The sequence below is a fragment of the Cryptomeria japonica genome, chromosome 1, assembly GCF_030272615.1.
Source record: "Cryptomeria japonica chromosome 1, Sugi_1.0, whole genome shotgun sequence".
Taxonomy (NCBI): domain Eukaryota; kingdom Viridiplantae; phylum Streptophyta; class Pinopsida; order Cupressales; family Cupressaceae; genus Cryptomeria; species Cryptomeria japonica.
In genome coordinates, this window is record NC_081405.1 from 116,996,076 (window position 1) to 117,020,886 (window position 24,811).

Below are 24,811 nucleotides of genomic sequence, written 5' to 3' on the forward strand. Positions count from 1 at the left end.
TATGTGAGTAGTGTTGTGAGATATTTACCGGAAGCAATTCCTGCAGTACAGATTGTGTTTGTCTTGTGGTGGATTCTCTTTGTCTTTCTTTCTTCTTCGGCAGTGAGCCCATATGTAGTAAGCATATTGGCAGGGAGCCTTTCAGGGCAGTGAGCCCACCAGCAGTGAGCACATTGGCAGTGAGCCACCCATTGTAAAAATCACCTTAACCGGTGTTTATATATTGAGAATTAGCATTCGCCGTGGTTTTTCCCTTCTTGGGTTTTCCACGTAAATTCTGGTGTTTCCTATGTCTAATCTGAATTCTTGCATGTGTTTCCTAATTTTTTTAATTCTGCTTCATATTTCAGATCTGTGCATCAAGGTTAAAAAGTTAAAATTTGCTGTCAACTGATTCACCCCCCCTCTCATTTGCCTGGATATTCAACATGGGTAGATGACAAAAAACTGTTTGGGAGGGTCCTAATAGAAAAATCACCTCCCTAATACTCTTGGATCAAGCCTTCGAACAGTTCAAGTGTTGGTTAAAATCCTACGAATCTTCTAGTGGCCTTAACTCCTCGAATTCCAAGGTTTTAGCTCCATTGTCAGTGTCTACCAAGTCCACCTTAACCAGTCTCTACTTCTAGAGAAAGGTAATTGAAGCATTGAAATCTCACAATTGCAATTACCTAAGGGTATTGAGTTGGCTCCATATGCTAGCGGATTGTAGCCTCCTACATTGGAGAAAGGAACATTTCCCTCAACACAAAGGTTTTGTAGGGATTCAATCTAAGGATTGTGAACCACATTGATTGGCAAAGGAGCTCTGGCATTTCTCCCTAGCACCAAACCAATCCTCTGCTGACGTGTGAAAAACTGCCCTTATCTTTGTCTTTGCTAATTCCTACTGAACGATATTTTGCTCCTTCTTTGACTTCTGTTTGCTTGCCATCATTTTTCAACTCAAAACATAATTGTATATCTTATATCAATGTGTTTACAAAAATAACAAATGATAGTGATATCTGTATCTGAATGATGGATCATAGAGTGTGATCTGAGATGTTTATGTAAAAGAATTGCTACAGTTTTCTCCAAAAACTTGACTTTAAGTCTACTTTAATGAAAATTAAATGTTGCTAATAAGAAACAATCTTTTGTTTTTTGCTAAGTCACTGGGTTGTGGACGGATACAGATATGGGTATGGATTCACAGGTACAGCATTTTTTTTCCCTTGGGTATGGGTGCAGGTACGTCCATACATACATATATATATATTATGATATATAGAATACTATAATATAATATATAGAATGCTATAATATAATATATATTATAGTATAATTTAATATATTATAATATTATTATATATGTGAATTTATGAAAAATTTAAAATTAATAAATAAAAATATCATATTCTACTAAATATTTTTAAGGATAAATGAGGGCAATCGAATAAACATATTGAATAAAAAATCATTTAATAACAAAAGAGAAGGATATTAAATTATTTAAAATTAAAACAAAAGACTTCAAATAAAAACAAAACATTATCTTATCGTGACTTCGCGGGATTCATAACAACTCCTCGGGCTAGCTGAAAAACACCAGATCAACATGTCGGATTCTGCAGTGATCAACACGTCACCCAAAGAATTGAACAAGCTAGCCAGAAAACACCGAAAAACTGTCTTTTAAAAACTATATTACCTGAGCCCTAGCTGTACAATTTTTTTTTTCGCGAATGGTGACTTTTTTTTTTAGCAATTTCCAACGATGTACTCAAATGAACCTGCAATGAACCCAAGGCCGGATCGGACCCGGCTCCGATTTTGGGCCTCCTAGGAAGAAACCGCTAACTTAGGTTTTTTGTAGCCAACTTTTTAAGATTCAGGAATATTTTATAACTAATTACAAATTTTAACAACTTAAGAGGTTGAACTAAAGAAATTACATAGAACCTAAACATGGATATGTATGTGGTATATAAAATTGACTTCTATAATTTGTCCCTCGTTAATTTCTCTCATTTTTAACTTAGAATGATCAAACAAAATGGACTAGCTTTGGTTTCCAGATCTTTCTATCTATAATTGTTTAATGATAGACAAATCTGCTTTTTTGATAATTTTATATAGTGTTTTGAAAAGACACATTTTTGATGTATTATGGGGATAGCATGCAGAACTGAGGCTATGTGTCTGTAGTTAAGTTTATCCTTTGGTATAAAAGATAAGATTTTTAACTAAAAGTCTAAAACAGTCATATGTGGAATCTTTGCTTGCAAAGTAATTTCAAGTCAACCTTTTGGTAATTCTGATTGAATTTTTTCCTGGGTAATTTGTATCATCTTCACGGGTTAGGATATACTATGACTTAAAATTTTGTGTAGTCTGGCATAGTGGAGTTGATCTAGTTGACAGATTTGTTCATAGAATGCAACTATTGCAGTGGTTTGTTTTCTGACCTCATTCTTTTGACTATAAATTGCAATGTTCAGCTCTGTGTGGATTAACTGATTGTACTTGCTTTGGAGTGCAGCCAAATGCAGAGACAGATGATAATGTCACTGCATTATTATCAGCAGTAGCTGCCGGTTCACTTGATTGTGTTGAACTTCTTGTGAAGGTACATATGTTTCTTGTTTTGTATTTCTCTTCCTCAAAGTAATTCAGCGAGTCATATCTCTATCCCCAAAAGTAAAACTATGGAAGTTCTTGGATTTTGAAATCAGAATAGGGAGTTAAGGTGGGTTAAGGATATTTTTAAGCTTTCATACTTGGGATGTTAAATTAAAGTAAGTTGTCAAGACTGGAGCACACAATTATACTGAGAGAGAAAGGGGGGTGGGGGAGGGAATCAATATTATACATTCTTTAACTTTTTCTTTTCAACTTAATAATCACAATAATATTAATTACACAATATCATTTACATAAAATGCAACAATTACACAAGTAGAACACATGATTTATGTGGAAATCCTTATAGGTGAAAACCACAACAAAAATATTGCTTATATGTGAATCTCTATTACAATCTCTGTAGGCACCAACCCACAGGAGACATCAATCTCCTCAATTCGTAGGCACCAACCTCCACAACTAAGCACCAACTTAGTGAGAGACACCCATCTTTCGTTTAGGAAGTACTGACTTCCAAATCAAAGTTCCACCTTGAATGTTGTTTCTTCAATGGATGATGGACAATTACAAACTCCTTCACAAAGAATGTCTTCTTCAGTGACAAACTCTTTCTATGCCTTCATAAAATCTTCTTCCTATTCACTCTATAACTGCCTGTTCTTGAATCTTTTATCTCATTAATCATAACAAGTATGACCACATATGCTTGGATGATATATAACTCTAGGATATTGTCTATAACTCTATAACAAGTATGATCACATATGCTTGGATTCACTCTATAACTGTCTTTTTTACTAATCTCTGCTTCTTTGTTATTGAATCACCGCCTTATTAATGATATTCTTTATTGTTCAGGTGCATATATAACAAATCGCTGCTTATTTTGTCTTATTCAATATTTGCCTTATTCACCTTTTGTCCTTTATGCCTTTTTTTAACTTGAGTACAGACAAGAGAAGTTGGCCAGGTAAAGAATAAGATTGTCATTAATAAGTTTGTTGCTCCTTGTCTTCTCTAATCACTGCCCCTTACATCCATTCTTAGCAATCTAGAATATTATATAGGTATTATCTATCTGTAATATTATATACTCTTTCAACTGCTGTCCTTTATGCCTTTTTTTGACTTGAGTACAGACAAGAGAAGTTGGCCAGGTAAAGAGTAAGATTGTCATTAATAAGTTTGCTGCTCCTGGTCTTCTCTAATCGCTGCCCCTTACATCCATTCTTAGCAACCTAGAATATTATATAGGTATTATCTATCTTTAATATTATATATTCTCTTTTAACTGCTATATTATATATTATTATTTATCATCATAGAAGCATCATTATTGACTTTGTCCTCTTCATCGACTTCTGAATGATCTTCTTAATCATTTCCAAATTCATCATTTGCATTGGGATTATCTTGGACAACAAATTCATTTTGGCCCTTTTGACATCAAAGACAAATAATCTACCAATCTTCTTTGACATCAATGACAAAATCCAATGATCATGTCTATTCACTTTGACATCAATGTCAACTTCCAACAAAGACGTGTGGTGGTTGTGATAATCTATTAATTACTAAAATACTTGAAACAAACAACAAAAGATAATTTCTGTTTTAGATGGTAAAATTTCTTTCAGCATGTGGGCATGCATCAGACTTATAATATGATGAATCTAGTGAAACTGCAATGGCAATGTTAAATGCTTTGAGAAGTAAAACAAATTGTCCCAAGTTGATTAACTTTCTGGCATGGCTGTTGTTGCTTGAGCATTCTTAATCACTTAATATCAATGTTGATATTGAGGCTTATGTACTTGGTTGTTATATTTTTCTTTGAGAGATTTGTCTGTTTACTATTTCTTTTTTTTTGGTTTCTATTTTTCATTTTATGCCTTGCTTCTGTTGAAGTCAAAATCTTTAGTATATGGGAAATATTACTAATTCTAGATTTCCTATATTGGTTACTTGTAAGTTTATTTTATTGTTCATGTTGATGGTTGTGCAGAGAGGTGCCAATGTCAATGTTACTGCAGGTGGAGCGACACCCTTGCATATTGCAGCAGACAATGGAAATGAAAAAATGATAACCTGCTTGCTTGAGGCTGGAGCCAATGCGGATGCTAGAGATGATGTAATATTCTTGGCTACACGAAAATGTTTGCAAATATTCTGGTTGTTTTAATTAGTGCTGGGTGCAAAATACAATGATTATAAAATGGGAAATGTGGAATCCATCTGTTTAATATTCCTTTTGTTTAGATGTGGAAGAGCTGAATACAAAAAGAAAAACAGTAAGAGTTATCAAGGACTCAAGCACATATGCTGTATATAGAATAAAAAATAATAAGAAGAGGCCCTGAAAATGAGATTTTTGCATCTATCTTTATTAGATGTGGTAAGTGGCTCATTGTTTTGAAACTGGGTTTTAGCATTTCCCCCAACTGAATAAAAAATGAGGAACACATAATTAGATCCTATTACTTTGAACTCTTACTGAGATTGATGCCCAAAGGAGCAAATTAGTACCTCTTTTTATTAGCTAAATATTGAGTATTATAACAGCTTATCAGAATAAGGAACTAATGAAAATATTCATTTGAAAGGACCCCAGAAGCGCTGTTTTCTCTTGAAGCTAATAAAGATTCTATATCTCATGGTTCCTCAGCTCAATTTTATTAGTTTCAACTTCTTTTGATAAATAATCAAACTAGGTCTGAAAAATAGTGCATTCGGAAAAGAACTGTGTAATATTTTTTTGGGGTGAACCATTTGGATTGTACTCTACCATTAGGATGAAAACTGCTAAAATAGCTCAATATTTGGAACAGCCAATGCCAAAGAAACTCTGCTATAAAAAAATAAAAAAGGAAAAAAAGTTAAATGCATGACCTTAATTAAAACTGAAGCTACCTACCCAGCAATTATTAAATACTACCTTAATTTGTTTTTAACCTGAATATAGAAAAGATAATAGAAAAATCGACAAAATACATCAGCCAGATAAATCTGCACATTGAGAATAGTCTCTAATGTTCAACGACATACCATACCAAAACCTCTGTACTGACAGGAGCAGGGCCTAACTGCCCAATAACTGATCCCACATAAAGAAAAAAAGCTTACTAAACCAAAATCCACCACCCTGGAGCTGCCATGCAAACAAACATGGCTAAACTGGAATAAAAGGGAGGCTTATCCTATGTCACAAGGTTCGAGCTTGAGTTTGTGTTTGGCAACAATGAAATTTGGCAAGGAGAAAACATTCGAAAAAAAAATCGTTGGTAATTAAATTAAATTTAGATTTGTAAAATTTATATATTAATAATTAGAAATCTAAATTAAATATTCTAAAATATTAAAATTTTAATTCATTAAATTAAAATTTTAAAAATAAAATAAAAAAAGAAAGTAAAACATTAAAATAAAATAGTATTTTTTTTGCTTGGTATTAAAATAAAAGTATTATTAAATATATGATATAATGTTTTTTAATATAGACCAATTATAAATTGTAAGTTTATTATTACAAAATAAACAATAGAAAACCCTAAATGGACTTAACTATTGTGCACTATGCAGATGGAGATGAAGGTGAACTAGAAGGTTTGCGGGCAAAGGTTGCAACATGTTGGGCTCACAACTCACCTTCAAAACCTTAAACGTCACTCAGTTTGATTACGACATTGTTTTGTTGAATGTTTTACACACGGTTATAATTGCAGGCGCTTGGGTCTGGCTCTTCATAGCAACACCTTGTGTCTGCTAACCACACCGCCCCTGCCCGAACAGGGCAGCTGACCTAACCACACTGGCTTCGTCCTGCTCTTTGCTTGTGTGTAAACAATTCTCCCACTGTTGTTGTTTGGATCAGAGCTCTTAGCTATCATGGAATTGAAGGAATTGGGTGTATTTACTAGCAAAAATTAAAAAAATTTAACATACAATTTTTTTTTTTTAAAACACATTTTAATAAAAAACCTTTGCTCATTTACCATATGAATTTGAAGGCGAATTTTCACAAATTTCATACACTTTTTTATAAATTCATTGAATTTCAAACTTTGCTGAAGATTTGGCGAATCCTCTGACATAGGCCTTATCCATATATGTGATTTGCAGATGGCACCAAAACTATCCCTAGGGGTGTAGTTTTTTCACAGCACGCCTATTTCCTTTTTGTACCTTAACATCAGCACCGGTGGGAACTGGAACACCAGGCTTTAAGAAAGATTGTTCACTAGGCTGTTTCAAGCTATCCTTTGAAATAGCAGAAATAATAAAGAAATGGAAAATCTTCGAACACCCATCTTAGTGGATTACCTGCAATTTTCCTACATGCATTGCTTTGTGTTACTCCAACACATAGATAACACAAGATTTTGGAGTCTGAATAACTAGAGCTGCATGCACAGCTACAACTTAGATAAATAATGACACCAACAGAAAGCTTGACAATACTCTCTGTTTTCAATTCAATTAAGGAAATGTAAACACATTGATTCACAAGTACATAAAACTCAGATTGAACAATAATTTTTGCAGCATGAGCATAGCATCAAGTATCATTAACCATATCTTGTGCATACGACACTTATTTATAAGATTATTATGTTTGGGATTGAGGATAAACATGAAATAATCTCAAAAAATAAGTCTTTAAAGCTAACTCTGAAGAAAAAAGCTATAAATAAAGTATTTAGATAAAAGCTGACGAAAAATAAGAGATTTGAAATATGTCCCAAAAATAGATACTATGGTTGAATCGGTTCTAAAAATAGAACTAGCTAAAAAGAGCTAGGCTAAAAGCTCCTTTCAATGCTTTTGACCTGGTAGACTCCCTAAAGAAACTTGAAATTGATGACTCATAATGAACTGAATCTAATAGCCCTAGATATCAAAGATGAAACACACGGCTTTTGTGTTGATTAACACTTGCTGAAAAGTACAGCATGCTAGAACATAATATTATCGTGGATCATGCCTTTATAGCATTTATATATCATTTTAATATAAGATTATGACACCTTATGCTTATTATATGCTTTATAAAACATATACCATTTAGTAATTAATAATTTACAAATTATAGTATTTAATAGGTGTGGCAAATACTTTATTTTCCCACCTCTTCTATTATTTAGGAGTTTCTCTCTTTTTGAGGAGTCATTCAGTTTTCAGAGATCATAGTAAATTTTATCACTATGCATAAAGGTATTATTGGGCATGTGGAAGTGAATTTTCTTAACCTTAGTCAATTAATTTATAGACATAAATGTAAGTGTTTCATAATGCAATGATGTTTATGTTTGACTTGTGTGAATATTGTTGTCATTGATGTCAAACTAGCTATCTGGTTTGGACCAGACAGTGTGTGCAGTTCTGTGTTATCCGGATTGGTCCGGATACTATGCGTAGTTCTTAGTTATGGACAAATATTGTATGCAGATTGTATGTGTAACCTTTTTTAGTTATGAGCTGGTGATGTTCGTTTTGGTATAGCTACTAGTTGTAATAAGATGGAGTTGTTATAATGGAGTGATATCTGGAAGATCCTCATCTCCGGAATTCCGTATTGTGCTTGCTCTGGTCCCGGTATCAGTTACATGTCTCAGTATCGGCTATTTTGGTCATGATAGTTGTAGACAGTTGTGGAATTGGAGAGCAAAGGTCTAAATCTATGGACAAAATTCCCTTAGTTTGATGATGTGGAGGTTATCAGAGTAATTCTTAGTCGCATGTGGGATGTCAGCATCGTATTGGATAAACCCTATCCAATCTCGAGGGAGGTTATATCTGTGATCACCGGTTTGTGCAACAATGGAGAGGTTCTTGCAAAGAAGTCAATCAAGAATAGAAGTCAATCAAGAATAGAGAGGTGGAAGCCCTAACCGGCGTGAAGGGTGATCAACAAGCATTGATCATTAACACTATCACAAACCTTGTGGTGAGGTATGTTGCGTACGATATTTCTTATAAAATCTATTTCAGGAATAGGGAAGGTGCCACTTCGGCAATTGCAGTATATATGGTACATATGTTGGTAATGGAAAACAAATCATTCGACTTGTGTGAATTGTTGAGAGTGTTATTTCTTGAAAATGTTAAAATGTCAAAAGAGCAGAATTATTAGTTCCGGTTTGGTTCATTGTTGTTTTGCTTAGTCATGTATTGTTTGGGATCACTTCTGACAAAAGAAGATGTCATATGGGGGAATCTGGGGTCTCGGTTTCAAGACAAATATTTAGATATTTGAACAGTTTAAATAATAAAGAAGCTTGTGATTCATACTTTAAATTTTTTCTAGGACAAGTGGACTGTTGGACCGGTATACCTTGTTTTTGGTTTCGGAGGCTCTTCCTCTGGAAAGAAGAAGAGAAAGCAGTCAGTTTCTGGTAGTGGTTCGATGTCAAATAAAAGCATGAAGGATCTGATAGAAGAAGATATTGTTGTGATTAATGATCCGGAGTCTCTTGTAGCTGGAGGAGATTTAGCTGTTGTAGAGAAGGAAGATGGGGAATTAGATGATGAATCTAATTTGCTTGAATTAGTGGACAACATGGATGTAATCAAGAAAATAGGTGTGATGTGGTTGACTTCAGTAGAGTCAGATAGAATTGAAAGTGTTCTGTTAATTATTTGATCCGGAATAACATAAGCATTGAAGACACCAGTAACTTGCTCCTAGAATCCCTGAATGTTCTTAAGGAGAAGCTATCTGAGCAATCTGTTGAGGCTGGAGTATTTGAGGAAAAAGGTTTTGATATGCAGAATCTGTTAAGTGATTGTGATGATGCGAAGAAAGTCTTATCAGCATGTATTGAGGAATTGAGGAGCTGTATCTGCAATGCTATAGTAGAGTCTACAGGTACTGTATCTCTTGGCTGGCAGCTATAGTGAAGCACACAAGAAACATTGATGCTATTGAAGATGAATTGACAACTTTAGGCAAATCTTTTGATTTTTTGGATGATAAGGATGGTGGGCAGAGGAAAAGAATCAACTTTTCTCAAGCTGAAATCCTATTCTTGCAGAGGCAGAAAGAAAACTTTGTGAATATGTTTTTGAAGGTGAAGGAGATTGTTGAGGCTAAATTGTAGCATTTTTCAGCATTGCTTGAAAGTGTAGCTGAGTATGAGCAGAACCCATCTGCTTCAGACAGTTTTTCTCATGCAGTTGATCTATTGGTAGAATGTAGAAGCTTTTCAGTAAGCATCAAATTGGTGACAAGTTCTTGGGGAGTTCTTCTGGAACTAAAGGAGAAATACAAGCTTATATTTTCAAAGAAGAGCAGCTGAAGGTCCTTTTTGGCATAGTATTCAGGTTTTGACAATTTTTGCAAGTTGTGTATATATTGTGTCTTTTCTTTCTTTTCTTTTTCTTCAAAGGCAATCTTTGTCCTTGATGTCAAAAGGCGAAGAAAGGAATGCGGTTTTTGGATTTAAGGAGTTGCATGAGTAAGGGGGAGTTGAGTCATATGCAGATATGTTTTGGATATGTTTTGCCATCAATGACAAAGGGGGAGATTGTTAGACTTGTGTGAATATTGTTGTCATTGATTTCAAACTAGCTATTTGGTTTGGACCGGACAATGTGTGCAGTTCTGTGTTATACGAATTGGTCCGGATACTATGTGCAATCGATATGTGTAGTTCTTTGTTATGGATAGATATTGTATAACCTTTTTTAGTTATGAGCTGGTGATGTGCGTTTTGGTATAGCTACTGGTTGTAATAAGATTGAGTTGTTATAATGGAGTGATATTCGAAAGATCCTCATCTCTGAAATTTCGTATTGTGCTTGCTCTGGTCCCACTATTAGTTACATGTCTCGGTATCAGCTATTTTGGTCATGACAGTTGCTGAGGCACTCTTGGTATGTGTGGAATCTGTATTTTGGAGATTGGAGACATTATGCTTATAATGGGTTAGTATCTATGGGTCCGGATGACCTTGTCCCATTTCGGTAATCATGGTATATGCATCGGTCAATGGATTATGCAAAAGGAAGCATGTTGATATCTTGCAGAGGCCAACTTGGTCAAGGTTTTATTCGATAACATGTTGAGCTAGGTCGACACATTATCCCGGTATATATATGGCAGCGTGTGATGTGATATGAGCAATGAATGTGAGAGAGATCAAGGAAGTATATGGTGTAGAGACATAGCAGCGAAGATAACAGAGAAGTAGAGTGTGAAGTGTGAGTTGCGGATAGCGAAGACAGAGTCAGAGTACAACTAGTGTTGCAATGTTGCAGTAGTCCTTCACCGGACCTGCTGCAAGACAGTTGTACAAAGATCTTTAACCGGATCTGCTGTAGAGTTTGCAAATTGTGATTTGAGCTTAATCTTGGAACTAATCTCATACATTATGAGATGCAATCTCTTTCAGTTCAATCTTTTCTTTTGCAGTGAGCATACTGACTGTAAGACGTTGTTGTAACTTTTGCAGTGAGAATTCCGACAGTGAGCCGTTTTTGTATTAAGGCAATGAGCCATCTGGCAGTGAGCCACACCTCTGGAAAACTCTATATAACTAGTTATAGTCTCTTGAGAGTTAACCCTCTCCGTGGTTTTTCCCATTTGGGCTTTCCACGTATAAAATCCGGTGTTCCTTGTGTGGCTGTGATTTTCATGATTACTCTGCATTTACTATTTCATGTGTGTAGTGCATAATTGATGAATCTGATCCTTATCAGCAGAAGGTTTAAGTTTGGTAAAAGTTTTTTTAAGTCTGTGGGAATACTGATTCACCCCCCCTCTCAGTATTCCAGTCCCTTCAACCAATCCAAGAGTTTAATGGTTTTTTTGTGCCTAGGAAGGCTTTCCCCATGTACATATGTATTGTATTCTATAATGTTTGGGCATCATGTAGTTCTTCTCATTTATATTATAGTTTATTTGTAATGATTAATAAACTAATATCCTAATTTTTGACATGGTATTAGAGTCTGTAAGGACTATTTTAATAGGTGCTTATGTCTACTGAATATCATTAGCCTATTTGTGCAAGTAAGAAACAAATGTAGAAGAAGAGTCCCATCACCTTGATTGACAAAAAATAAATATATTTACACACACACACACACACACACACACACACACACACAGATCTTAAAATAAATTGTACTTCTTGAAGAGAGATGAAATAATACAACCCTAGAGAGAGATGTTCTAAAGTTCTTAAAATGAAATTGTACTTCTTGAAGAGAGATGAAATAATACAACCTTAGATATGAAAGGGTATGTCTCAAATATCTTTACCAGGAATTGTTCTAGAATGGAGTGCCAAGTATGGTGCCATAGAATGTGCACACAAATGTTGACAATGATGGAGTGTTCATCATTATGTTTGTTGACAATTTTCTAGAGAAAATCTTTGTAGCTTTCATAGGTCTCTATCGTTGCAAAGCAGTAGGAATTTCTTTGCTTTGTGATGTTGGAGAAGAAGAGAGGTGAGTGAGGTGTGTTTCTATATGCAGAAAGGAAAGGAAACCAACAATGAAGTTAAATACATGCTTGGCATGTCATTAAGATCTTTAAAAAAGGTAAAGATTGTTTTGAAGGATGTTGTCAAGAGAGAGTTTAATGTAATGTGTTGTGGAGGATTGGTAGAGTTGCAATAGATTAAATGTGATGTCCCCTTTATGAATCTGAGACAATTAGCTTGCAGAATCACTTGCAAGAGACTTCTTTCCCTAGATTCTTAATTAATACTTAAACAATAATAATCAAAGCTACTTGATTGCAAAAATGATAGTTTATGATACCACTTTATTAAAGACTGTTCTATGAAATATTATTAATACCACTTATATTCTGATATTACAAGATGTATACAAGCATCACTGCCTTTCTGGTACTTAGCATGTGCAAGATGATCTTGATGAACTATATCTGATCCGCAACTGTGTCTGATTGGGTGTTGATGATAATGCAAGTTGAAAATATCTGAATGCCATAATACCCTGATTGACTAACTTCAATTGCCTTATATATCTTGGAATACCGAAAGGATAGGTTGTATTCCAAGACGTGTCTTATGCCTCTCCACAATCACCTTTCTTCATAACATCAATTTGTTAGGCAAATCGTACTCTTCAAGAATTATTGATTTATTATACCAATCGTAACTTTCTCTAATTACTGGCACTTAACTTTTTTTGATCGTATTCTTTAGAGCATGTCCATTAGTCAAATACTCTTTATCGCACCGCTTGATGTCATTATCGGCGAATCACCTAATTAATCAATTATTCTTTTTGATTATCGCTGTCAATATACTCACGCGATGTAGACATGGGACAAATCGAATATCTACTGGGTGCCATACTCTTATGGTTGCGTTGTTGTAGATGAAGGTGATCGGCATATGAATGGTGTTGCTTCATAAAGTTCTGTCACCGTTTGTCGTTTTGTTAGCATTGTGTCCATCATTGGAAGAATAACAATAAACTTAATTTGCTGTTAACATCCATGCTGTCATCTAGCCCAATGTCATGCTTAATTGATTAGTCAACTGTCTTCTGAAACCTCCTTTACACCTAATGGGTCGATCCTTCAATTTCCTTGTTGAGTTCATCTAAGTGATTGGGTTATTCTAGACATACTACCTTTATGAGTTGATTGCATCTTCTTTTGGTCTCCATATATGGATCAGTCTTGAATGGGTACATGACATTAAACTAAATAATTATTTGTTCAAATCTGTCGTTTGAGGGAACATGGCAAACATGGGAATCAAGCATGGAGACCTGACAAATTAAAATGATAAAAATATTTGAGGTAAGTGTCAATAATCCATGGCCGATTGGTGAATTGAATTAAGGAAACAAAGTCTAAATACATGCAATGCTTTGCATCAATCCCTCACTAAAATTATGTGGATTGGTTAATGTGTTCATATGACATGTATGCGGTATATTCGTCAATGCACGTCTTGCAATGGGTAATCTTTAATATTTGATGTTGGTATTAAAAGTCCACATGGGGTGGAGTTTCTCTCATCTTTCTTGGTTGTTCATTAAGTTCAACGAATCATATAAGTATTAGGCCATTTATGATGATTATTTTATTTGAGCAAAGAGACTATGTTAAGGGTTTTGTGAATTCTTTCAAGCCTAAAAAATAAGCCTCTCCACAAACAATTCCTTCGGGTGCATATATTAAAAAAATCTAGCTTACTTGTTTCAAAGTTTCAGTAGAAGTCACAACTTTAAGCATTTCCAGCAAACCCTACGGTGTTGTAGAAAGTCCAAAACAAAAACTTAAAAGAATTAGATTCAAAGTTAGACTAATGCAATAGAAGCTAAAAGCTTCTAAAGAAAGCAAACTATGATAGCCTGCAACTTATTGATGTTTATGCTAGATTCTAATGTAAAATACAAATAATATTCCTATAACAAAATGACTTTGAAGGCACTATTCCCAAATTGCTTGGTATGGGCACAATTCACATTGAAATTGAATTCTCTAACATCTAGTTTAGTTCAAATTCCAGTGAGAGTTTGGTTTATACTGCCACGAGGTGACAAATAGGCCTTTAAGTAATCTGGATTCTGACACCATCCCTTGCTGTGGCAACATGGAGGTAACCTGCAAGATTGTGGAAACTAGCATTGCTGATTGTGGGGTCATCCTTGGAGTCAAAATTCTCTATTTTAAAGTTACTTAGTTTGGTGGTGCCAAGTAACTTTTGGTTAATTACTGCCAATAATCATGTCAGTTTCCAGGACCACTACCTAACCGTCAGGTAATAGGAAATTGGAATTTTGAACCAACTTTTTGTATGTGTTTTTTTAAGGTGTGTTATTAGACGAATTATTCTAGTATAGGATGTTCTAAATTACACATAGGCCTTGGAACAAAGTGTTTGTTAGGAAAAATAAACTGTGAACTTCGATTCTATAACATTCCCAAATTATAACATGCATTCACATAAGTATTATATCAAGGTTTTCTAGTCAAAAGCAGTAAGTAATACTCACATACATATCTTAAATATAATAGTTTTGACTCAAATAATTAAATATAAAACTAATTATATAAACTAAATATAAAATTAATTACATAAATTAAATATAATATTCAATTTGATTTTTGATAATAAAATATGTTCTTGAAAGTATTTTTAAAAAAAATATCTATTTTATTACAGAATGAATATGCTAGTATAGATAGCTTGCATATATCTATCTAAAAAGCCCAAAAATATTAATTTGGAGCTCATTTATTTTATGTGTTATTTTATTTTATTTTAGAATTATTTTATTTACTACATGCACCATAACATTTTTTTAAAGAATTTTCTTTTTGTTTTGAAAAATTGTTTTTTAGTAATAAACTTGTTTTACTTCTGGATGTAACATGTAATTTTATTTTATTTTTGTATTGAGGAGATTTGAACTCAGCACCCATCTAGGTGCCTACAACATGACTATGCCACTTCACCAAGTGCCCTTTGGCAGTAATTTTAATTACGGAGAAGCTAGCATTCATTATTATGGTAAATTTTTAGTTTTTTTTTGCTGTGAAAAGTATAGTAAGTATTATATACTTACATATTAAATAGTTTTATATTAAAATATACTAAATTTTTTTTGATGACTTTATGTTTAAAACGAAATCTTTGCTTTAGTTAGTGTTTCTTTCTTTCATTTGTTCTTTCTTAGTCTCGACATCAGATGCTTCTCTTCCTTGCTAGTAGTGTTGGTTATGCCTCTTAACATTGTAATAGTATTGAATTAAATGCAAGAAATGAGTATATAGGTATATCTAGTTCTAGAATTTATGATAAGTACTAATGTTGAATGCCTTTGGGATTATAATGCTAACATAGGCATCTATTCTAAAATTATAAATAGAGGTGAATTCAAGTGGATTTCACTTAAATTATTTATGATAATGCTGATCTAATTCCTTTTGTGCCATTTTGAATTGAAGTGCACCTTAATTATTCCTCTGTATTGTTAGGATTAAGGTGCTATTTTAAATTGGAATGCTATGCATATTTTGTGTCTTCAACACTCTTGGAAGGTGTTATTGGAGGCCTAGGGTGTAATTGGAGACATCTGTAATTTCAATTCCCCTAGATTCTTGGCATTTGTTGTCATATGCATTCATGAAGGAGGTGGACCACAACAGTGGCAGTTACGGTTGATTTTGAGGTCATCTAAGGCACTTTCCCATTCCTAGGTGTTAGAGGAAGAAGTGGAGAATCTATATTTTTTTATGATGGATGGGCTTGCATGAGTTAGTGAATTCCAAAATGGAGTGCTAGAATTGAGGATGTGAGCAATCAAGGAGTTATTGGTCAACAATGTGTTTGTGGTTATATTTTTTTTCAGCCTCAATGATTGAGCCCATGTGACTGAAGATTCTCTCCAATGCTGGTGGAGTTTTTCCATGATACCATTGTTTTGATAAAACCGTTTGTGGTTTTGGCCTCTCTCCTTCCATATATTTTGTAGGTACGAGACTGGTTTTTTGATCATTGTTCATAGATACATAGGTGCTGTCAAAGTGTAGAGTGTAAGTGTGTTGACATTGTATTATATGCATTGAAGATTAATACACTTGTCCTCTTTCTTTAGTGGTTTGTTTTTTCTGAAAGTGTTTCTTCATATAAATTCTATTTATACATGGTTTTCTGTTTTGATTGTTACTGCTGATTTATGCATCTTCATATATTCTTTTATCATAATCTTGGATGAAGGAACATATTTCAGGTTTGTATACACTTTTTAGAAGATTTTATTGTAGTAGTTTCATCTTGTTTCTCAAGATTTGGTATTATAGTTAATGGTCATGTATAGAGGGGGATGCTTTTCTGTTAAGTGTTGAAGGTTTTTTTGGCTTCAATGGGAGCTTTTGCATTGTGTGGTATTGCCAATTTGTGTGGGATTGAAAACTATGGGTTCTACCTAGCGGTACTAGATATGAGATTTGGAGGTTAAAGGTGGAAGATCTTGATGAAAGAGATTAGTGGGTGTTGGTTGCAAATGAAACAAAGACGTCCAGAATATTTTGATGAAAATTGTTCGAAGTTGGACAAAAGGGCATGGGGAATCATTTAGTTGTGCCTTGTGGTTTTCATCACCTTGAATGTCTTCTCAGAAACCAGTGAATACAAGCTATGGAAGAGGATATGTGATATTTACCAAACTAAAAGTCCAACAAATAAATTGTATCTCAAAAATGGGTTATATTCTTCGAAAATTGAAGATGTTGATTTACATGTAGATCATTTGAATACTATGCTTTCTACCCGAATCTTGGGAAAATTCAATTGTTGCCATTAATGGTGGTGGCGTAGAGATCAAATTGGATAGTCTCATTGCTACTTTGCTTTCAAATGAGATGAGAAGAAAATCCATGAATGATGGTTAAAAGGATGCCTTGCATGTTCAAGGAAACCTCAATGAAAAATGAGGTTTTTGAAGGGGATAAGAAGGATAGATCGAAATCAAAAGGATTGTTTGAAAATCCCAAGGAAGAATAGAGTAAATTGTTGCAATTGTGGGAAGAGAGGGCATGTGAAGGAATGCATAAACAAAAAGAATTCTTTTGATGATAGTGATAATGATGCTTTATTTATCTCCACTAACATTGTTAGTGATGATGCTTGGTTCTATTCAGGTTGCTCCTACCATATGACTCTAAAGAGTAGTTTTTGACTTATACAGCTTATGATGGAGGAGAGTTTTTCCTTGAAGACAATTGTACCAAGTAGATTGCTGGAAAGCGAAAGGTACAATTGTGTTCTAGTGATGGAAGGGTTAAAACTCTTGATAATGTATTGTATGTTCCAAGAACTACAAGAAACTTACTTTTTGTATCCAACTTGAATGATTTTTGTGTCCATGTGACATTTGGCAAGTGTGGTTGTAGGTTGGTGTGATGTCCCCATCAAATTAATACCATTTGGTGGTATTAATTGTGAATAAAATGAACTTTCCTTATTTTATATTAGTTCGAATGTTGACTAATATATTATAATAAGAGCTTGTTGGTAAACAGATTTGTTGCTTTAAGAAACTTTCTTGAAAAACTTTGTTTTGCCCTGTAATTAGCAACAAAGCTTTCACAACAGTTGAAGAATCACAAGAAATGGTAATTCTTCTCTACGTTTGAGAGGGGCAGCTCCCTCGTATAATGGGGGTATTTGGATTTTTCAAAAATTTAAAGAACGAACAATAAAGAAAGATTGAACGCTATATAAGGTATGAATCTAGATTAAAATAAATTCCATATAATCAAGTTTGAGATACCACAACTTGAAATAAACTTCTTCACATTCAATGTTAAAGGGAAAGCATTAGGTAATCATCAATTAAACATAAGAACATTGATAATAACCCATGAGAATAAGTTGAACACACATCCAAATTGATCTCTATTGCTTAATTGCTTGAATAACACTATCCAAGTCTCTTATACAAAGCTTGTGAAAAAGTGGAATCCCCTACATTGAATAATAACGAGGTATATATAGGTGAAGTAGTAACCACCTGAGGTAACTACCCTAACCACCTTTATAACTACTTTATAACTTGCTCAACTACTTGAAATAACTTCCTCAACTTTGGGAAAAATAACTACTTAGAATAACTACCCAAAATGAGAACTTAGGATAACTACCTCATATGAAAAGAGCCAAGATTATCTTTTATTACAATACAGAAATAGAGATGAGAGAAAGGAAACTCGATCATGAGAGTTATTTACAAAGAAAGACAAAAACATGATGCGAGTAACACAACAAAAATGAAGACTATACAAAATGCAACTCTGCACTTATTCTAAGCTAACTCCTTGCGCTGTCGATGAGGTTGTCGCTTCTGTAGGCACATTATGTTGTCCAGGTCCTTTGTCTCTGAAGATTCTGAAAATTCGGATGGCTGAAGTGACAGATTTTCCTTTGGGAATTAGGATGTTGGCTATCCTCATTTTCCATGTCTTCAAGTTTCTATGAATGCCACTTAGTTTTGTCACCATGCTGAGTATCTGAGACATAGAGACTCTCGAGGAAGAGTAAATATCAATCAATTTTTCCATGGTATTTTCATTGAAGTTTGTCCTATTTAAAAGCTGCTGATCTACCATGTTCTGGAAGCTATTCTGTAACACCTGCAAATCTTCCATCAATGTCACATCTGGGAAAAGAGCAGTGAGTTGTCCTTGGAGTTTGGTGCACACTTGATCACATGAAAGCATGAGCTTTTCTAACTCCGATGAAACTTGATCTATGATCACTAGTTTCCAGTTAATGCTTTCTATCCATATTTCTAGATAATCTTTTTCACTACTGGGCAGGATTTTCTCAGTTGCAAGGGTGTCCATTCCAATTTCTATCATTTGTTTGAAATCATTCACAATTTCCTTCCAAGCTGTTTCCTCTTTCTTGACATTCTTCAAGTCTTTCTTAATAGTATTTTTCTTTATTAAGGCCTCATCATGGATAGATTTTGCTTGGACTAGGAAATCACATGCAAGAGTTTTGACCTTTTCTACCCAACCTTCAATTACCTTTCCATAGGCTTGGTACTTTTGAAGATTATCCATAACATTCTTTTCAATTACTCCTTCTGGTGTCAATGTAATTGGCTGGCGATCTACACTTAGTGGCATAGTGGAGGTATCAACTACGGATTTCAAGTAAGAAGACAAAGTGTGCACTTGTTGTTTCAATTGATCCTTGGATTGCTTATCCTTTTCACTTCTCTCCACCATTCTGGCTGCCATCACATTAAAGTTCTGAATATCAGACTCATGAGAAGAAGGTCCCATATCAATCTTTGTCACAACAAAGTCCGCAGAGGTGGCCTCATTTGTATCCTTCTCAGATATGGGTTGAGCAATCTCTAAGCACATATTCCTTGAATTTGGATTAGTCTTTAGATGCTTTGAGTTTCTTCGGTTTTTCAGCTCTTCCAAAGAGATCAGATATGCTACTAAATTCAAGTACCACTAGCTTTTCTACCTTCCTCTTCTTCAATAGACTTTGTTCTAACCATGGGAAAGAAGAATTTTCTGTAGACTCTTGGATGATTTCTTGTCTTGCTACCATTATTGTTGTCACCTCCCTGATTTCTTCAAATTGATCGCTTGGATTGCTTGGAAATGATGAATCCATGAATAAAGTATTTTGTTGTGCTTCTTGTCGTAGGGATTCAATAGGAATTGAGGGAGATATGGAATGCATTCCATCATCAAATCTTGTGTCATCCAGAATTTCCACTGGAACTTGATCCTTTTCTTGATTCGCAATAGAATCTTCTTCTATGCCTTTTGCTCTAGATTTCTTTCTCTTTTGTCGAGGTTCATCACCACATGTGTTCTAAAGATTGTTCCTCCTTGGAGGGTCTTCATCTCCATCACTTCCTTGAGTATTCTGGTAAGGAGTATCCCTAGCTGGAGTATGGGAAGAATGCAGTGACGTAGAGCTCTCAAGCTGACTTCCTTTCCTTGTTGGAGTTTCCTTTGTAGGTCTGGTAGCAGTCATTTGAGTAATCTTCTTCTTAATCCAGGCTTCAGAATTCTTGATTACAAAACTTGTTCTTTCTCTGACATCTCTCATTTCCGGATCTGCCCAATTCAAACTGGGAAGTGGTTGGGACTGGACTTGCTCAAAATAGATAGGATCAATCAAATCAGATCCATCATCTTCAATGCCTTCTATGGTCCAATCCATCTTGAAATCTTTCATTTGCTTCAAAGTTAACCTTGTCCAATCTCTTTTTCTAACCTCGAACTCATCTTCGCAGTCCTCGCAAAAGTCTTCGAGATTAGGAAAATGAAAATAGCTAGGATCTAACTTTAAGTTGTTCTTGACATAATCCTTACTATCAAAAGGAAACCTCATCTGATATGGATACAAGTTGACCTTGGATAAAGCTTTTTCTGTCTCATCTGCTCTTGAACTTGACTCACATCTATAGTGCCCAAGACAAATGGGAAAGGGTACCCCTTTATTCTTTCTATCTCTACATTTCTTTTGAACGGAAACCAATTGCCGACAAAGCTCAACTAAAATGAGCTTATCATCAACATATCTGGGTAGCTTGTGTGGATAACCTTCAAATCCTCCTACTCGAAGATAGGTAAATCTCGGAAACTGGATGAAGAAACTTCCATATTTCTTTATCAATTTAGCGGCTTCCTTTGATATTCTGGTGGCAATGTCTCCTTGTAATAACCTTACTGCCCACATTGTGAAAGCATCATTCACCCGCCTGAAATACACAAAGCTTTCCTCAAGTTGCAATTGCTTGTAATAATGGTAAACTTGAGTTTCTTGATTTAGGACACCATTAGTACTTAACCCTGGCCATGACCTCAAATTAGCAATAGCATATATCAAGTAAGAGATCATATGGAAGCGTTGACTTGTTTTGAAGTGCACTAACTGGTCATGTATGCAGTTGCTGATGAGATGGCCCCAGTCAATGAATTGCTTACCGACAGAGATGACTGTTATGAAGAGGTACATCCACATTTCGAACTCAGTGGAATCAGGACTTCCTGTCACTCTATGGAGTAAGATAATCAAGTAACAAATCTCTTTGATGAAAAGAGAACGATGGAGTGTTTTTGGAAGCTGAGTCTGTCCTCCTCGTGGTGCAACCATCCATTCTTTAGCCAGATTGTTGAGGCATTTGCTTCTATTATCGCTGAAGTATTTATAAGCTTTTTGCTTATCGATGTGAGTGAACTTTTCGTTATATGGCAAACGAAGAATAATAGCTATTGAAATTCCATCAAGTTTGGCCATTAAGGATCCATCTGCAGCTCTTATCTCTCTTGCATTTGGATTATATCTTTTTGAGCATTCTGTCATCAAATCTGTACATTGAATTGCTATGGGAAAACATGCTGCTTCAATCAAGCCGCTTCCTGCCACTCTACAGGACAACTTTGATTTGTCGCCTTCCATGAAGAACTTTTTAATTTCCTGCAAATTAATATGCCCAATCTTGGTATCATGAACCTCTGGAATCATAGTGGTGATTATCGGAGCGTACTCATACTCTTGAGCCTTGTATTTCATGATGGTATTTTTGCAGATTCTTTCATATGAAAAAGTTTACAACCTTTAGCCTTTATACTTCAGTGTATCAGCATGTTCACGAGAAAATAAGAATATCTGAGGTGAGAATTGGTTTCTCAGGGCAGAATACCTTTATGCTTCTATATTCGGCATACAACACTACAAAATTCAAACTACAATGCTTCGTACAAAAGGGGTTTTATGCCTTCATATGTTTATTTCTTGGAATCTTTCTGTCAAAAGGAAAATCTCATGTATGTAGAATATTCTACATCATTTTCATTTTGATTGCAAACTTCTGCTAAACCGCTTGCCTACTTTCCACAATCATGACATTCTATACACAGTCTGTACCTTGTCTCTATACTGCCATACTTGTATTTCCTTGATTTTGAAACCAACTAAATAAATATGCTACACATATTGCAACTTGAAGGCTTCGGTGATGTGTTCAATAAATTATCCCAACCCCATATATTGTCTGGTTTGTATACAAGCAGGCTGACAAGACTATAATCAAAACTCTAATCTTTATGCTTTCATATAGCCACTTCCAAGACTTGAATTTTGCACCGGTGGAGAGAATATTGGCCTTTCATGCTCAGAACCTGGCTCAATAATGATCGTATTTCTTTGAAATATTTGAACAAATCCCTCAACGCACTGTTATAAAGCCTTCATATCTACATGTAGTAGTGAGGACGCTAAGGAAGGTGGCGTATTGCTATTCACAGCTATCCATGAGATAGTATCCTTTCTGGGAAACTCTGGAACATTTGATGACTCCATTCATTGCTGCGTACTTCTTGTGCATCATCGATACATTCTGCAAGCCTTTCGTTTCTCCATATCCACGAGGAGGGATAGTAGACTTTAACTCTGGATTTTACGTCTTCCACCAAGCCAGAGGATTCATGCAATGCTCTCGCAGTTATCTCAGCTGCAAATAATATGTAAATAGTCATGCACAACATACATTCTCCTGTCTTGCATATCATCGATAATCTGCAGAATACACCTCGAAACGCAATATTTCATCTTTAATATTTGCAAGTGCAAGTAGAGTTAGGGGGCACGATAGCATGCATATCTATCGGCATGCAAAGCAAATGGCGGAAGTAGTTAGAAAACCGATTTTGCTATCTTTCATAAGCCACGTGGTGTATTCAATCCGCTAGATGGACGTTCAAGGGGAAGGCGTTGTCTTTTGAAATACTCACATCTTGCCGATGAGAATAGAGAGGATGAAATGTTTGGTAACTTGTTAAAGTTGGCCAACTCACCGATGAAGAAGTTGTCAATATTTAAACCTTGCCTGATTATCTGAAGAAACATATCGGTCACTTATGTTATTCACCAACTTAGCGGTAACAATCAACTCACTTTTTGAACTTGGTGGATATGGGCGCTTTGATTATTCTACTAACCTGCCGCTAATACTTGGTCAACTGCCAGCTTAGACCGTTGATGATCATGTTTTACTTTAAACTCTTTGAAAATGCCAATAGCAATCCAAGACAATACAATATTATCATTCATTTATTGGCAATTCGAGGGATCATTTAACTTAAAGTTTAGAAGTCAACATGTTACTTTGAATCATATCCTTTACTTTGAAAATGTTCATAGGATTGCAAATACAAATACAAAGAGTTTCTCGATTTTCTCAAAAACATGATTTGTGACCCTTCAACATCATAGCGTGAAGTACAATTATGACTTTTAAAGCTTGGGCGAACTTTGGGAATTCACGTATATTCCTTTTTTTACGAATACATCCAAATATGTGACGAACCATTCACACTAAAGTGACCCGTTTTTACATGGAAACGAAGAAGAATTATAGTTGTCAAATTTACAATTAGGATCAACAGAGCTCAATATTTGATTTTTCAATAAAGATTAAAAATTAAATATTAGTTTTGATTAATTATTTTGCCTAACTATTATTTGATTATTTAATCTTGCGGGAGTTGGCTTTCCTACAGGAATTTTACTCGCTATTTGTCTTTTAAATAAGGATTGGCAAATAAGGAGATGCATCAGATTTTATTAAAACCCAGACTTGGAAGTGAAGGTTGATTATCTGCGTGATATCAACACTTGATGAATAAATTCCTTTCACCAACCATTAAGTGGCCTATTGGAACCGAAATGATGAGCAAGGAGTCATATATTAGCGCGAGTATTGGAAGGAAATTGCAAAGACGTGTGTATCTTACACACCGGTCGAGAGAAAGATTAGCGATATTGGTGGAGGTAGATACGGGTAAATACTGCATGTAGGCTACATCCCTCTCCCTGCGTGCAATGTTTGAGGACTCCTGCAGAACACGAACACCGTGGCCATGCAAGGTGTATGTGCTATTCATTCATTTGCAGAAAACGGTGAGAACTGGCCTATTGGTGGAGGCTATGTAAGCAAAGGAGTGGAGTCGAGCGCCGTGGAGTGCTACGATGGTGTGAGTCTCAGAATGTACACACTTTATGCCATGATGGGATGTGATTTCCAAATGCAGAGGAGACGACACAATCGACTTGTGTGCCGTGGCTAAGAGGCCCGATATCGGGATATAACACCAATCACTTGAGGATTGCAAACAACACACAGTGACCTCGACGGGTGTACAGGCCAGCATTTGGTTGACTATTCCGTAAGGATAAGTGGAATCAAAGTTCGGGAGGAAGCAGTGGAACGTTGGCATGGCAGGAGTCTTTCACATTGCCAACCAGTGAGCTTACGATGACGTTTCCGGAGGACCACAACGGCAAGTTTACACTATCAACACTGCGAACTAACAGGTGCACCATGAAATACTTAATCATATGATATTGAATGTGTATAATGACTGTTCAATCAATGCTATGTCGAATAACAAGCATGAGGGTTAATTTGGGACTGCACGGGTTATACTAATGAGTGAAATTCATAGGCATTTCAATAATCAACTGGTTAAATTAAATAAGACTTCTTTGCATAATTTGGACATACACATTTATTTGTAGTCAGTTCCTAGTAAGGAATTTTACAGTGGTATTAAAGCTTTTGAATCCTGCCAGCCTGTAGGGTGATTGGAAATTTATGAAAACTTAATACACAGTTGAGTATGCACCAGGGAAATTATAATTTCCGAAGT

General features: G+C 35.1%; 1 protein-coding gene across 3 annotated transcripts in view; it reads left to right on the plus strand.

Moving 5' to 3' along the window:
• Positions 1 to 24,811, plus strand: part of LOC131026826 (uncharacterized) — a 159,510-nt gene that overhangs the window by 54,554 nt on the left and 80,145 nt on the right. For all 3 annotated transcript variants that reach the window (XR_009102396.2, XM_057956817.2, XM_057956816.2), the window contains exons 6-7: positions 2,525 to 2,611; positions 4,634 to 4,759. Coding sequence is in view for 2 of the 3 variants with exons in the window: in XM_057956817.2 (XP_057812800.2) it covers positions 2,525 to 2,611; positions 4,634 to 4,759 (213 nt within the window). In the remaining variant the exon portion in view is untranslated. The remainder of the gene's footprint in view (positions 1 to 2,524; positions 2,612 to 4,633; positions 4,760 to 24,811) is intronic.